The following is a 17,799-nucleotide window of genomic DNA, read 5'->3' on the forward strand; positions in this document are numbered from 1 at the left end:
ATCTAACCCTGCAGACACTATCTAACCCTGCAGATACTATCTAACCCTGCAGGCACGATCTAACCCTAACCCTGCAGACACTATCTAACCCTGCAGACCCTATCTAACCTTGCAGACACTATCTAACCCTGCAGACACTATCTAACCCTGCAGACACGATCTAACCCTGCAGACACTAGATAACCCTGCAGACACTAGCTAACCCTGCAGACACTATCTAACCCTGCAGACACAATCTAATCCTGCAGACACTATCTAATCCTGCAGACACTATCTAACCCTGCATACACTATCTAACCCTGCAGACACTATCTAACCCTGCAGACACTATCTAACCCTGCAGACACGATCTAACCCTGCAGACACGATCTAACCCTGCAGACACTATCTAACCCTGCAGACACTATCTAACCCTGCAGATACTATCTAACCCTGCAGGCACGATCTAACCCTAACCCTGCAGACACTATCTAACCCTGCAGACCCTATCTAACCTTGCAGACACTATCTAACCCTGCAGACACTATCTAACCCTGCAGACACGATCTAACCCTGCAGACACTAGATAACCCTGCAGACACTAGCTAACCCTGCAGACACTATCTAACCCTGCAGACACTATCTAACCCTGCAGACCCTATCTAACCCTGCAGACACTATCCAACCCTGCAGAAACTATCTAACCCTAACCCTGCAGACACTATCTAACCCAAACCCTGCAGATCCGAGCTTGCAAAATATTGCTTTGTATTTCCTCTTCTGTTTTATCAGGGCAACGTTTTATGGCTAACCCCAAATCGACCCAATCACTACTCACTACGCATTTGTGTAAACCAGAAAGGATTGGACAGGTATAAGCAATGTGGTTTATGAATGTTCAGAAAGTAAGGGACGATGAAGCTATCTACAGTGCCTTCAGAAAGTGTTCACACCCCTTGACACATTTTGTTGTCTTACAAAGTGGGATTAAAATTGATTTAATTGTCATTTTTTGTCAACTATCTACACAAAATGCTCTGTAAATTCAAAGCGGAAGAAAGATTCTAACATTTGTAAAAAATGTATGAAAAATAAAATATATCTTTATTAGATACGTTTTCAATACGTTAGAATCACCTTTGGAAGTGATGAGCTGTGAGTCTATGTGGGTAAGTCGCTAAGCGCTTTACACACCTGGATTGTACAATATTTGCACATTATTGTTTTAAAAATTATTCAAATTGGTTCTTGATCATTGCTAGACTGATATTTTCAAGCCTTGACATAGATTTTCAAGCCTTGACATAGATTTTCAAGCCTTGACATAGATTTTCAAGCCGGTGCTTAACTCTAACCCTGTGCTTAGCACTATTCCATTTATTTTTGTCCTAAAAAACTCCTTAGTCCTTGCTGATGACAAGCATACCCATAAGATGATGCAGCCACCACCATGCTTGAAAATATGAAGAGCGGTAATTAGTGATGTGTTGGCTTTGCCCCAAACATAACGCTTTGTATTCAGGACATAAAGTTAATTTCTTTGCCACATTTTTGCAGTTTTACTTCAGTGCCTTATTGCAAACAGGATGGATGCTTTGGAATATTTATTATTCTGTACAGGCTTCCTTCTTTTCACTCTGTCATTTAGGTTAGTATTGTGGAGTAACTACAATGTTGTTGATCCATCCTCAGTTTTCTCCTATCACAGCCACTGTAAATGTTTTAAAGTCACCATTGGCCTTATGGTGAAATCCCTGAGCGGTTTCCTTCCTCTCCGGCAACTGAGTTAGGAAGGACGCCTGAATCTTTGTAGTTACTGTGTTTATCGATACACCATCTAAAGTGTAATTAATAACTTCACCATGCTCAAAGAGGTATTCAATGTCTACTTTTTTATTTTTACCCATCTACCAATAGGTGCCCTTTGTTGCTAGGCATTGGAAAACCTCCGTGGTCTTTGTAGTTGAATCAGTGCTTGAAATTCACTGCTCGATTGAGGGACCTTACACATAATGGTATGTGTGGGGTACAGAGATGAGGTAGCCATTCAAAAATCATATTAAACACTAGTATTGCACACAGAGTGAGTCCATGCAACTTATTATGTGACTTGTCAAGCACATCTTTACTCCTGAACTTATTTAGGCTTGCCATAACAAAGGGGTTGAATACTTATTGACTCAAGACATTTGAGCTTTTCATTTTGTATTCATTTGTAAAACATAATTCCACTTTGACATTATGGGGTATTGTGTGTAGGCCAGTGACAAAAAATCTCAATTTAATAAATTTTAAGTTCAGGCTGTAACACAACAAAATGTGAATAAAGTTAAGGGGTGTGAATACTTTCTGAAGGCACTGTACATGAAGTGCATAGGGGGTAGGGAGTGAAGGGATAGTGCATTGAGGTTATGATTATATGGGTCTATTTGAGATCGGCCCCAGTTCTATGTACCTTTCTCCAGCTCTACAGGGAACAGCTCCAGTTTCTCCACCCTCTTCTCCAGCTCGTACTCTGCTGATGAGGCCACTGGGTCCACCTCCTCATTCCTCCTGTCATAGTCCTCGTTACAGTAGGTGTTGAACACCTGGAGACATGTAGAAACACACACTTGTCAGCTATCACTTTTTACACAAGCTACGTTGGGGGAATCACGTTTTGTTATTGAGTAGTTGGTAACAATACATTTACATTGGTAGAAGTATATTATGCAAGACCACATGTCTTTAGATGAGTGGTACTACAAGTGTTTGAAATATGTTCTTCAAATAATAAAGATGATATTCTCATCCAGTCCAGTGAATAGCTTTGGTGGATATGTGCAGTACAGTGAACCAGTGAGATTAAGAGTAGACAACAAGTATAGGCTACATAACTACTGGTGTCTCTACTTTAAATGTCATATGTGACTCGTTTCAGGTAACTAGGCATATGTCGCGCGTCACTACTTCACAGGAGAGCCATTTGAACGTCAACTAAAAAAAAATATCCAAATGCATTTTCTGGCAGAAATGCCATCTGGAACATGTGAACTTTCATTGGCCTTAATTTTACATTTACATTTTAGTCATTTAGCAGACGCTCTTATCCAGAGCGACTTACAGGAGCAATTAGGGTTAAGTGCCTTGCTCAAGGGCACATCAACGTCATTTAGCAGACGCTCTTAGCCAGAGCGACTCACAAATTGGTGCGTTCACCCTATAGCCAGTGGGATAACCACTTTACAATTGGGGGGGGGGGGGTAGAAGGATTCCTTTATCCTATTAATAACAAACTTGTATGCCATCTGTAAATACGAATACAATTGTTAAATTATGAGCCTAGTTGGTTTAGCCACAGAAAAAGAAAGCAACCTTCCCACTAGCCATGATTGGCTGAGATAATGAGTGGGCTGGACATGCCGAGAGATGAGTTCGGATTGGTCAGCCATGTAGCACGCTTCTGTCTATTTGAGCTGGTCAGTATGTGTAGGTAATCCTGTCTAACACTGCTTTAAAAAATATATATTGCGTAGTAGAACTGCATAAGTGTTGCTCTCCACTTTCTAGAGGACAGAGTTTTGAAATCAGTGGAATTAGAGTATGATAGCTACGGAGAAAACACCTGTCTCCGTATTACATCTTCAAACTAAGGGCAACCATGGCATCCGTGACAGAGAGGGAGAAGCGTCCATCCATGTATACGGGTAAAATAGTTTAGCTAGCTACATTTTCCGATATTGCAAATTTCTATGTTTGTTAGAAAGTCGTTTTCATTTCAAGTTAAAGTGTACTGTTAGCTAGTTAGCTAACGTTAGCTGGCTGGCTCGCTAGCTAACGTTACATGTATGATCTGTGTAGTAATATTATTCGTATCTCAGAGCCATTTGCTTTGCTAGTTATAGCCTAATGTTAGCTAGCTAACACAACCCTGGCGTTGCAAGCGCCATGCTCTCCCAACTGAGCTACAGGAGGCATGCAGGTTAGTAATGTCATGAGTTGGGATTATGGTTCAATGTTTAGCTAGCTAGTTACATGTCTTAACAAAAGACTCCACTATGCAAGTATTCATTTTAATAGAATGTTTATGACGTCACTGCGACAGCTGTTGATAGACGGAGCTGGTAAATTCGCTCTGGCTATCTACTCCGATTTCAGAGCACTCTTGACTGAGTGTGCCAAAACATTCATAGGCCATTTTCTCAAAAGTGAGGTTACAAGTTTATCAACTTTCAAAGCAGATTTACTTTCCCATTGTTCCTCAACTGTAGTGTAGTCTCTACTTTTATCCAATGTAAAAAACACCATTTCAAATTTTGCTACATAAGACCAAATCGAGCCGGTCGGTCACATACAGTGAGGGAAAGAAGTATTTGATCCCCTGCTGATTTTGTACGTTTGCCCACTGACAAAGACATGATCAGTCTATAATTTTAATGGTAGGTTTATTTGAACAGTGAGAGACAGAATAACAACAAAAAAATCCAGAAAAACGCATGCAAAAAATGTTATAAATTGATTTGCATTGTAATGAGGGAAATAAGTATTTGACCCCTCTGCAAAACATGACTTAGTACTTGGTGGCAAAACCCTTGTTGGCAATCACAGAGGTCAGACGTTTCTTGTAGTTGGCCACCAGGTTTGCACATATCTCAGGAGGGATTTTGTCCCACTCCTCTTTGCAGATCTTCTCCAAGTCATTAAGGTTTCGAGGCTGACGTTTGGCAACTTGAACCTTCAGCTCCCTCCACAGATTTTCTATGGGATTAAGGTATGGAGACTGGCTAGGCCACTCCAGGACCTTAATGTGCTTCTTCTTGAGCCACTCCTTTGTTGCCTTGGCCGTGTGTTTTGGGTCATTGTCATGCTGGAATACCCATCCACGACCCATTTTCAATGCCCTGGCTGAGGGAAGGAGGTTCTCACCCAAGATTTGACGGTACATGGCCCCGTCCATCGTCCCTTTGATGCGGTGAAGTTGTCCTGTCCCCTTAGCAGAAAAACACCCCCAAAGCATAATGTTTCCACCTCCATGTTTGACGGTGGGGATGGTGTTCTTGGGGTCATAGGCAGCATTCCTCCTCCTCCAAACACGGCGAGTTGAGTTGATGCCAAAGAGCTCCATTTTGGTCTCATCTGACCACAACACTTTCACCCAGTTCTCCTCTGAATCATTCAGATGTTCATTGACAAACTTCAGACGGCCCTGTATATGTGCTTTCTTGAGCAGGGGGACCTTGCGGGCGCTGCAGGATTTCAATCCTTCACGGCGTAGTGTGTTACCAATTGTTTTCTTGGTGACTATGGTCCCAGCTGCCTTGAGATCATTGACAAGATCCTCCCGTGTAGTTCTGGGATGATTCCTCACCGTTCTCATGATCATTGCAACTCCACGAGGTGAGATCTTGCATGGAGCCCCAGGCCGAGGGAGATTGACAGTTCTTTTGTGTTTCTTCCATTTGTGAATAATCGCACCAACTGTTGTCACCTTCTCACCAAGCTGCTTGGCGATGGTCTTGTAGCCCATTCCAGCCTTGTGTAGGTCTACAATCTTGTCCCTGACATCCTTGGAGAGCTCTTTGGTCTTGGCCATGGTGGAGAGTTTAGAATCTGATTGATTGATTGCTTCTGTGGACAGGTGTCTTTTATACAGGTAACAAACTGAGATTAGGAGCACTCCCTTTAAGAGTGTGCTCCTAATCTCAGCTCGTTACCTGTATAAAAGACACCTGGGAGCCAGAAATCTTTCTGATTGAGAGGGGGTCAAATACTTATTTCCCTCATTAAAATGCAAATCAATTTATAACATTTTTGACATGCGTTTTTCTGGATTTTTTTGTTGTTATTCTGTCTCTCACTGTTCAAATAAACCTACCATTAAAATTATAGACTGATCATTTCTTTGTCAGTGGGCAAACGTACAAATCAGCAGGGGATCAAGTACTTTTTTCCCTCACTGTATATGTTATTAGAAACTGGGTGGTTCGAGCCCTGAATGCTGATTGGCTGACAGCTGCGGTATAACAGACCGTATACCAAGAGTATGACAAAACATTTATTTTCACTCTTCTAATTACGTTGGTAACCAGTTTATAAAGCAATAAGGCACCTTGGGGGGTTTGTGGTATATGGCTAATATATCACAGCTACGGGCTGTATCCAGGTACTCCGCGTTGCGTCGTGCGTAAGAACAGCCCTTAGCCGTGGTATATTGGCCATATACCACACCCTCTTGGGCCTTATTCCTTAATTCTACTATTATTATTTATATGATTTATTACTGTGGCTCCCCATCTTCATCAGCACTAACACGTCATCACACTGGAGGAATATGAGGTCCATAGAGACAGAGGAGAAAAGGGGGCGAGTTGTCGTCCTTGAGCGTGGGCCTCATAGCGATGGTCATCTTCTGAAACGCTACCAGTCACTTCCACTCCCCCTCAGCCTGAGGGATTCTGCTGCTCGCTCTGGTGCGAAGGGGCTGACGCACGCACATGAACCACATCCCAGACGGATACAAGTTCTCTGCGTCAGGTCAGTTCTGAACCGCCAAAAACCAGCTGGGTGACAAACACACACCTGGGCCCATACAGCGTCTCAGAGTAGGAATGCTGATCTGGGATCAGCCCCCCCCCCCCCCTCTTTTATGATCTAAAAGGCTCAACTGATCCTAGGTCAGCATTCCTACTCTGAGCTCTGCATTGCCAACACCCACCCTGGTGTCAAACTAACAAACACCTGGCATGGTGTATTCAGTAGGGTTAACCAGTAAGGTGAAAGTAGCAGTAGAAATAGTCTGAATAGAGCTGATAGGATCCCCTATTCAACACGACAGACAGTCATATCTGTTCTACATAATGCATTTCTATCTGAACACACACCGGCTACTGCAGAACAGGTGACAGGTGTTGTATGTTGATTGTTGTAATTTGTTTGCAGACGAGCAGTGACAAGACATGTCAGATTTAGCAGATTCAGCAGTGTCTGTGTCTCTGTGTCAGTTTTCGACTCTCCATAATAAGCAACATCAGGAGAATGACAATGCTTCATGATTAATGATAATACAACATGATTAATATGATAGAATATCTAATATGTGAAGAACACATTAATCAGAACAGAAGTGCCTGATGAAGACAGCCATTCATACTGCTACAATAACAGAGAGATGCTGTCTGTCTGTCTGTCTCACAAAACATGATTCCCTGTGGGATATAGTCTATGAGTATGAAATAGTCTATGAGTATGATATAGTCTATGATATAGTCTATGAGTATGATATAGTCTATGAGTATTATATAGTCTATGATATAGTCTATAAGTATGATATTGTCTATGAGTATGATATAGTCTATGAGTATGATACAGTCTATGATATAGTCTATGAGTATGATATAGACTATGAGTATGATATAGTCTATTAGTATGATATAGTCTATGAGTATGATATAGTCTATGAGTATGATATAGTATATGATATAGTCTATGAGTATGATATAGACTATGAGTATGATATAGTCTATGAGGCGGCAGGTAGCTTAGTGGTTAAGAGCGTTGTGCCAGTTACCGAAAGGTCGCTGGTTCTAATCCCTGAGCCGACTAGGTGAAAAATCTGTCGATGTGCCCTTGAGCAAGGCACTTAACCCTAATTGCTCCTGTAAGTTGCTCTGGATAAGAGCGTCTGCTAAATGATTAATTATGATTATTAATGAGTATGACAGACCATAACAATAAATGCGTGTTCAGCTCACTAAATAGGAAATAGTTTATGAAAGACTAATGTCCACTCATTCTCTGCTGCTCCCAGTACGCAAACAGACATGATGTCTGCATCGGCACAGCTCCTGTCCAATGTTTGGCCTGTACAATGTTTAGTCACAGGTCCTAAACGATATTATAACCGCGATCGATAATAGACAGTACTGTGCAGCCGTCTTCATCGACCTGGCCAAGGCTTTCGACTCTGTCAACCACCGCATTCTTATTGGCAGACTAAATAGCCTTGGTTTCTCAAATGACTGCCTCGCCTGGTTCACCAATTACTTCTCAGATAGAGTTCAATGTGTCAAATCGCAGGGCCTGTTGTCTGGACCTATGGCAGTCTCTATGGGGGTGCCACAGGGTTCAATTCTTGGGCCGACTCTTTTCTCCGTGTATATCAATGATGTCGCTCTTGCTGCTGGTGACTCTCAGATCCACCTCTACGCAGACGACACCATTTTGTATACATCTGGCCCTTCATTGGACACTGTGTTAACAAACCTCCAAACGCGCTTCAATGCCATACAACACTCCTTCAGTAGCCTCCAACTGCTCTTAAACACTAGTAAAACTAAATGCATGCTCTTCAATCGAACGCTGCTGGCACCCGCCCACCCGACTAGAATCACCACTCTCGACGGGTCTGACCTAGAGTATGTGGACAACTACAAATACCTAGGTGTCTGGTTAGACTGTAAACTCTCCTTCCAGACTCACATTAATAATCTCCAATCCAAAGTTAAATCTAGAATCAGCTTCCTATTTCGCAACAAAGCCTCCTTCACTCATGCTGCCAAACATGCCCTCGTAAAACTGACTATCCTACCGATCCTTGACTTCGGCGATGTCATTTACAAAATAGCCTCCAACACTCTACTCAGCAAATTGGATGTAGTCTATCACAGTGCCATCCGTTTTGTCTCCAAAGCCCCATACACTACCCACCACTGTGACCTGTACGCTCTTGTTGGCTGGTCCTCACTACATGTTCGTCATCAAACCCACTGGCTCCAGGCCATCTATAAATCACTGCTAGGCAAATCCCCGCCTTATCTTAGCTCATTGGTCACCATAGCAGCACCCACCCGTAGTCTGCGCTCCAGCAGGTATATCTCACTGGTCATCCCCAAAGCCAACACCTCCTTTGGCCGCCATTCCTTCCAGTTCTCTGCTGCCAATGACTGGAACGAATTGCAAAAATCTCTGAAGCTGGAGACTCTTATCTCCCTCACTAACTTTAGGCATCAGTTGTCAGAGCACCTTACCGATCACTGCATCTGTACACAGCCCATCTGAAATTAGCCCACCCAACTACCTCATCCCTATATTGTTATTTATTTTGCTCTTTTGCACCCCAGTATCTCTATTTGCACATAATCTCTTGCACATCTAGCATTCCAGTGTTAATACTAATTGTAATTATTTTGCACTATAGCCTATTTATTGCCTTACCTCCATAACTTGCTACATTTGCACACACTGTATATATATTTTCTGTTGTATTTTTTGACTTTATGTTTTTTACCCCATATGTAACTCTGTGTTGTTGTTTTTATCGCACTGCTTTGCTTTATCTTGGCCAGGTCGCAGTTGTAAATGAGAACTTGTTCTCAACTGGCTTACCTGGTTAAATAAAGGTGAAAAAAAATAAAAATAAAATAAAATGGTAATTATGCTTCTCCAAGCTCTGATGCTGCTGATGGTCATTAGTAGCCTACCAAACTTGCTAACTGCCTGGTACTCAGCACTCTATTGTCCCTCTAATCACTCTGACATCAAAACAAATGTAACCGAAAATCTAATCAAACACTTCATGAGTGCCCATGAGCACATGTTGCGCAACATTTCTATAGGCTATGTGAATGCGTGAGAAAACAGAGCGCTGGCCTCTATTAAAAAGAGGAGGATCCCATCAGCTTTCTATAGGCTAGGCCTACTATATTTATTTCTCAACTTTCCTAATATTAAGCACATTGCTTCGCTTTACAACAGGAGTATAGCCTACCTGGCTGGCATAAAAATTAACCATGGGAAAAGCGTCCTCAATTCGCTATGTAAGTGCATAGTCCTTCATTCGCTATTTAAGTGCATAGATGACTTGTATTTTTTTTCTCCCCTGTTCCGAGACAGGTGCATGATAACGGTCCATTCTAAATCAAAACTAATATCACACATATATTATTTAGTATATGTAAAGACAACATTAAATTAAGAATAGTCTGATGGGAGACAATATTAGCCTATCACTTGTGAATTATGTATTGTCACTTGTGAATGATGCCCAGCGTGTGCATTAAGGCAAGAAACAGCGCATACCTTTTCTGCCGACTTTTTCCAATCATAGTCGCACACCTCATGTAGCCTAGCCCATAGGCCTATATGTTTTGATAAGGTTTGTATCACAACTAAATTGGCCAAATAACTTCTTAAAATTAAGCACATTAATCTGCTTTACAACCGGTTTAGAGTCTAAATGGCAAACATAGTGAGTTTCAAGTTTGGGGAAGATAATTTTCATCATAAAAATGCACCTTTATAATAAAGCATTACATGCATAATCGCATTTGCCGTCACTTTCGAGAACAGTGTTTTCCCGCCAATTGATTGCATTTTGGAACATTCACACTTATAGCCTACTGCCATGTGTGCATTGCTGTGCTTTGGCCTATAATGTGAAAAAATTGCCTAATAGTTTATCAACATTATAAGCTAAACAATCAGCCTCATTGCTTTTAAAAGCTTTTTTGATGCGGGTGGTTGTATTAATAACTGTCCCAGAGTATGTTTGGAATATTTATTTATTGCACAGAAGGACAAGTTTACCAATAGAATAGGTCAACTTTTGTACTATGGGGGATAGTAGATTGACATAGGCTAGAGCTTTTGCTGTTCATTAGGCCTACTCATCTTGTTGGCTGACGAAAAGTAAATGTGGACAGTTCTAACATACTCAATATGTGCCTCGAATTCAATAATAGGGACGCGTGCAATTGCGTCCCCGATGTGTCTGGCTTCATTCACTTGTAGCCTACTTAGCTGAAATGCCTGTGAGAAGGACCCGATCACGTGATGGGCATTGGCTACATCTGAGAGAGGATTGTGAGTGAGAGGTGCTTCGGAGCACGGCAGCCGGGAGAAGGGAATTATAATTAGCCTATTATTTTCAGCCCAAGGGCACAACAGCCACTTAAGCTGCAAAAGGCATGGATTTTTTAGGGGGTATTACGGCCACACAATGGGGATGCTGCCGAGAAATTCGAGGCCTGGTGAGAATATTATCAAGTGCTTGTCAAATTGTGAATGAGAGACTGATGAAGTGTGTGCAGCTTGCGACTTTTTTCAAATCATCATTAGAGTCCCATCATGCAGCCTTAGAATGTATTACATTTTCATTTACATTTTAGTCATTTAGCAGACGCTCTTATCCAGAGCGACTTACAGTTAGTGAGTGCATACATTTTTCATACTGGCCCCACAACCCTGGCGTTGCAAGCGCCATGCTCTACGAACTTAGCTAGCCCAATTTATGTCTCACAACTAAAGTTGCATAAATAACTCTAAATTAAGCATATAGGAGGACCAGTTTCTTTGTTAACCCCTCAACACAGAATAGCCGCATGTGCGCACTTCCTTTGAAATCGCTTGGTGAAAATATCCTTTCTAATTTATTAAGCTATATTATATTTTATTCATACTATAAAATAATAAAACAATGCCACAGAATTCTAAGGAAATCTTGTCTACTAAATGAACTAGTGTAGCCCACATCCATATGGCATAGCCATATCAGGGTCTAACATAAGGACTCAGAGTATGCTATTCTGTTCTTCTGAAATAGACTACATTTTCTTCATATCATGTTTCTTTAGACCTTTCTAAAATAAATAATGGATTTATTGTGATGGTGTAGGCTATATTTAATGGATTTATTAGACTTTTTAAAATGAAGATGTTCCAAAGGTCTGCACCTAAACGTGCTTATGCTAATTAACGGTCAATTACTGTGAGATCGGCAGTTATTTGCTTGACAGTTATTTGCTTGGCAGTTATTTGCTTGGCAGTTATTTGCTTGACAGTTATTTGCTTGACAGTTATTTGCTCGGCAGTTATTTGCTTGGCAGTTATTTGCTCAGCAGTTATTTGCTTGGCAGTTATTTGCTTGGCAGTTATTTGCTTGGCAGTTATTTGCTCGGCAGTTATTTGCTCGGCAGTTATTTGCTTGGCAGTTATTTGCTTGGCAGTTATTTGCTTGGCAGTTATTTGCTTGACAGTCACCGGCTGACAAAATGTAATGACCGCCACAGCCCTAGTGTAGACTATCAGTGAAATGCCGACTTCCGGGCCCTTCCCAACAATGCAGAGAGAAAATAGAGAAATAATAGAAAAGTAAAACATGTAATAATACAAGTCATAATAAATACACAATGAGTAACGATAACATGTCTATATACACAAGGTACCGGTACCGAGTCGATGTGCAGGGGTACAAGGTGTCCTGTCCCCTTAGCAGAAAAATACCCCCAAAGCATAATGTTTCCACCTCCATGTTTGACGGTGGGGATGGTGTTCTTGGGGTCATAGGCAGCATTCCTCCTCCTCCAAACACGGCGAGTTGAGTTGATGCCAAAGAGCTCCATTTTGGTCTCATCTGACCACAACACTTTCACCCAGTTCTCCTCTGAATCATTCAGATGTTCATTGGCAAACTTCAGACGGGCCTGTATATGTGCTTTCTTGAGCAGGGGGACCTTGCGGGCGCTGCAGGATTTCAGTCCTTCACGGCGTAGTGTGTTACCAATTGTTTGCTTGGTGACTATGGTCCCAGCTGCCTTGAGATCATTGACAAGATCCTCCTGTGTAGTTCTGGGCTGATTCCTCACCGTTCTCATGATCATTGCAACTCCACGAGGTGAGATCTTGCATGGAGCCCCAGGCCGAGGAAGATTGACAGTTCTTTTGTGTTTCTTCCATTTGCGAATAATCGCACCAACTGTTGTCACCTTCTCACCAAGCTGCTTGGCGATGGTCTTGTAGCCCATTCCAGCCTTGTGTAGGTCTACAATCTTGTCCCTGACATCCTTGGAGAGCTCTTTGGTCTTGGCCATGGTGGAGAGTTTAGAATCTGATTGATTGATTGCTTCTGTGGACAGGTGTCTTTTATACAGGTAACAAACTGAGATTAGGAGCACTCCCTTTAAGAGTGTGCTCCTAATCTCAGCTTGTTACCTGTATAAAAGACACATGGGAGCCAGAAATCTTTCTGATTGAGAGGGGGTCAAATACGTATTTCCCTTATTAAAATGCAAATACATTTATAACATTTTTGACATGCGTTTTTCTGGATTTTTTTGTTGTTATTCTGTCTCTCACTGTTCAAATAAACCTACCATTAAAATTATAGACTGATAATTTCTTTGTCAGTGGGCAAACGTACAAAATCAGCAGGGGATCAAATACTTTTTTCCCTCACTGTACATATAACTAGGAATAAAGTGACTAGGCAACAGGATAGATAATAAACAGTAGCAGCAGCATATGTGATGTGTCAAAAAGGTTAGTGCAAAAAGGGTCAATTCAGATAGTCTGGGTAGCTATTTGATTAACTACTTAACTAACTATTTAGCTGTGTTATGGCTTGGGGGTAGAAGCTGTTCAGGGTCCTGTTGGTTCCAGACTTGGTGCATCAGTACCACTTGCCGTGCGGTAGCAGAGAGAACAGTCTATGATTTGGGTGGCTGGAGTAATTTTCTGGGCCTTCCTCTGACGCTGGCTGGTATAGAGGTCCTGGATGGCAGGGAGCTGAGCTCCAGTGATGTACTGGGCCATACGCTCTACCCTCTGTAGCGCCTTGCGATCGGATGCCAAGCAATTGCCATACCAAGCGGTGATGCAGTCCTATAGGCTGTCTCATCGTCGTCGTTGATCAGTCCTGCCAGTGCACATATAGGCTGCTCTTTCCATCGTTTTAGACTATTACACACAACCACACAAAAGTTCACTGGCAGGATGATACCAAACTGAGAGATAGAGAGACAGAGTGAGAGAGAGTCTGTATCAATATCTTATCCAGCTCCTGTGCCATGTTTGGATGTGTTTCCAGTAGGCTATATGACAGTGCATTACACACAACCACACGACAGTTCACTGGCAGGAAGATACCGAACCAAAGAGAGAGCGGAGTAGAAAGCGTTTAAAAGAGGACGAAAGCATGAGAGAGAGAGAGAGAAAGAGTTGAGTGATACTATGAGTAGTGTTGTGTTCCTCTGCGTGTGTTATCACTGAGACCTCTCCATCATCAATCATTTAGAGTGATCAACAGCCCTGCATTATTAAAGCGTACGGTCACGCCTCTGGTCAGACGCCAGGACAGCTGACTGGCAGTAACAACGCATAATGGCCTCTCCACAGTCACCCTCTTTATTCACACATCAACCTGACTAGGGCACGGTAGAAGGGAGGGAGAGGGAGCGAGAAGGAGGGATAGAGGGATAGAGGGAGGGAGAGAGAGGGAGGAGAGAGGATGGGAACACCAGCATAACTAGAGGCAGAAGAGGAGGGGGGAACGAAGAGGGAGAGAGGAAGAAGAGAGAGGGAGAAGGAGAGAAAGGGAGGAGAGAGGGTGGGAACACATCAACATAACTAGGGGCACGAGAGGAGGGCGAGAGGGGGAGGGAGGGATGGAGGGAGGACGAGAGAGGGAGAAGGAGAGGGAGGGAGGAAGCAAGGGAGGATGGAGAGAAGAGGGAGAAAGAGGTAAGGCCAGAGCACAGCAGTGTAACATTGGGATATGAAACATGGCCAAAACTGAATGTGTCCTGTTGTTTTCAGCCTAGTAAACTCCTGCCCGGCTCACTGTGTGTTTAACAAAGCTTTGACAGGTCCATGAGGACTAGCACAATAAGATGCCATACAGTAGAACCACTATGTCCATGGGACCTAGGCTATGGCATACCAGAGAGATATCTAATATACAGTAGAAAGAGAAATGGAGGGTGTGACGAGGATGGAGCTAAAGAGAGAAAGGAATGGACGGGCAGAGAGAGCATGAGACAGCAGAAAGCACAAGATACAGAGCAGAGAGAGAGAGAGAGAGAGAGAGAGAGAGAGAGAGAGAGAGAGAGAGAGAGAGAGAGAGAGAGAGAGAGAGAGAGAGAGAGAGAGAGAGAGAGAGAGAGAGAGAGAGAGAGAGAGAGAGAGAGAGAGAGAGAGAGAGAGAGAGAGAGAGAGAGAGAGAGAGAGAGAGAGAGAGAGAGAGGAGAATTTCTATCTCTAATTAATCAAACTTAATGCTTTGAATAATTCCCAGAGGGTGTAAGGCTCTGGTTTAATCATGAATTAAACGAAGGTCCACAACCAACAAGAATGATCTGTATGTTTTAATCATGGAGAGCTCTGCCGCCAAAAAATACATATACAGCCTTTATACCCCCTGACACACAAATGCACTTTGCTCCGCCCACCTTTAAACAGCTTCTCAGTCCCCTTCACCCTGGAATGCTTTCTCAGCAGTTTCTAACTCCTCCCCCTCTGTTAGTGGGTTGACACTACATTATAACTCTAACACCGTTCACACATTTATACTGCATTTGGGGTGAGAGAGGAGGCATTTCTAGAAAGGGTAAGTGTGTGTGGACGTGTTTAACTATTCTTCTTTAAGAATAGTAAACAAACAAAAATTTGACAGACTGGGGACATTTTGTTAGTCCCCATGAGGTCAAATGCTATTTCTAGGTGGTTTAGGGTTAAGGTTAGAATTAGTGATAGGGTTACAATTACGTTAAGGGTTAGGGTTAGGAGCTAGGGTTAGTTTTAGGGTTAGGGTTAGGAGCTAGGGTTAGGTTAAGGTTAGGTTTTTGGTTTAGGGTTAAGGTTAGGGTAAGGGTAAGAGTACGGGTTAGGGTTAGGGTTAGGGTTAGGTTTAGGGTTAGGTGTTTGGGAAAATATAATTTTGAATGGGACTGAATTGTGTGTCCCCACAAGGTTAGCTTTACAAGACTGTGTGTGTGTGTGGAGGCATTTCCAGAGGGGAGCACTACAGAGGTAGAGAAGCATCCCTGAAGTGTCTATCTGGTGTCTGGTGTCTGGTGTCTGGTGCATGGTGCATGGTGCATGGTGCATTGCGCCTGGTGTCTGGTGTCTGGTGTCTGGTGTCTGGTGCCTGGTGCTTGGTGTCTGGTGCCTGGTGTCTAGTGCCTGCCCTTCAGTGTACTTGCTGTCAGAAAGCTCTTCAGCTCTACATAATTCTTCTGTATTCATCCATCTCCACAGGGAAAATACCTACATGTAACAGTTGTTAAAAACAACATCAGCTACATAAAGAACAATGTTAACACAGGACTAGGACAGATAATTGAGGCTTAACAAATATGAGGACATCTCTCTCTCTGCCCCTTGGTCAACCCCTATAAAATACCTATATACTGTAAATTCCATCTGTCTCTATGTAATAAAACTGTAATCACTTCTAACTATATGCCCTGATCGTAACACAGGTGTCTGCCCTGACCCACACACTTTCAAGGACAACCCATGCTGCTCTATTTGAAAAAGACCTATGGGGAAATAACGATCACACTTAGGAACGACAAACTGCGAAAAGTATAGTTCTGTACTCTATCATTGGATCTGTACCAAAACCCTGACACTTTCACTCCTTCTCAACAAGACAAGCCTCTCAGAGCACATTGTGTGTGTGTTGATGGAAACAGAAACAACATGGCTCCCTTATTCATTGTGTGTGTGTGTTGATGGAAACAGAAACAACATGGCTCCCTTTCTCATTGTGTGTGTGTGTTGATGGAAACAGAAACAACATGGCTCCCTTTCTCATTGTGTGTGTGTGTGTTGATGGAAACAGAAACAACATGGTTCCCTTTCTCATTGTGTGTGTTGATTGAAACAGAAACAACATGGCTCCCTTTCTCATTGTGTGTGTGTGTGTTGATGGAAACAGAAACAACATGGCTCCCTTTCTTATTGTGTGTGTGTGTGTTGATGGAAACAGAAACAACATGGCTCCCTTTTTAATTGTGTGTGTGTGTTGATGGAAACAGAAACAGCATGGCTCCCTTTCTCATTGTGTGTGTGTGTGTTGATGGAAACAGAAACAACATGGCTCCCTTTCTCATTGTGTGTGTGTTGATGGAAACAGAAACAACATGGCTCCCTTTCTCATTGTGTGTGTGTGTTGATGGAAACAGAAACAGCATGGCTCCCTTTCTCATTGTGTGTGTGTGTGTTGATGGAAACAGAAACAACATGGCTCCCTTTCTCATTGTGTGTGTGTGTTGATGGAAACAGAAACAACATGGCTCCTTTTCTCATTGCTTCCTCTTCCTCTTCCTCTGCTCTCTTGCTGCTATCCATCTCTCATCCAAACACAGGATCCTCCGATCAATAGAGCTGTCAGGCGACACCCGACACAACATAATGCAGCACAGCGCTTTTGTCTTTCCAAGTTTCCCTCATAAATCAGCCTTCTTTTACCTCAGATAAAGCTAGTCTGTACCCTGTAATAGTGTACACTCTTAGGAAAAAGGGTTCCAAAAGGTTTTCTTCGGCTGTCCCAGTAGGAAAACCCTTTTTGGTTCCAGGTAGAACCCTTTTTGGTTCCAGGTAGAACCCTTTTGGGTTTCATGTAGAACCCTCTGTAGAAATGGTTCTTCATGGAACCCAAAAGGGTTCTACCTGAAACCAAAAGGATTCTACCTGCAACCATAAAGGTTTCTTCAAAGGGTTCTGCTATGGGGACAGCTGAAGAACCCTTTAAGGTTCTAGATAGCGCTTTTTTTTCTAAGAGTGTAGAGAGGAATCAAAATGGGATGTTCAAGGCCGTGTCCTATTGCAGACGTCCTCTTGCAGACCTATAGCTGTTACTGCTGCTGCTGTTGGTATGTAAGTGCACAGTGCTGTTCTGTTCTACATGAAAGTCCAGGGTTGTTGGAGGATGGCTTGTCATATTGGAAATGAAATCTGCTGCTCATTGAAACTCCATCTCTTTACGATTCTCATATCCCATCTCACCTCTTCTACTGGTGTGTGGGTGTGTGCAGATGTGTGTGTGTGTTTATTTACCTATGT

General features: G+C 42.6%; 1 protein-coding gene across 1 annotated transcript in view; it reads right to left on the reverse strand.

The window, feature by feature from the left end:
- LOC311132764 (neurabin-1-like) overlaps positions 1 to 17,799 on the reverse strand; it is a gene marked incomplete at its 5' end in the record, with an annotated part of 114,751 nt that overhangs the window by 77,605 nt on the left and 19,347 nt on the right. The window contains one exon of the mRNA XM_084166060.1: positions 2,435 to 2,567. Within this exon, the coding sequence (XP_084022186.1) occupies positions 2,435 to 2,567 (133 nt within the window). The remainder of the gene's footprint in view (positions 1 to 2,434; positions 2,568 to 17,799) is intronic.

Source organism: Coregonus lavaretus (assembly GCF_964263955.1).
Source record: "Coregonus lavaretus genome assembly, chromosome: 7".
NCBI lineage: Eukaryota > Metazoa > Chordata > Actinopteri > Salmoniformes > Salmonidae > Coregonus > Coregonus lavaretus.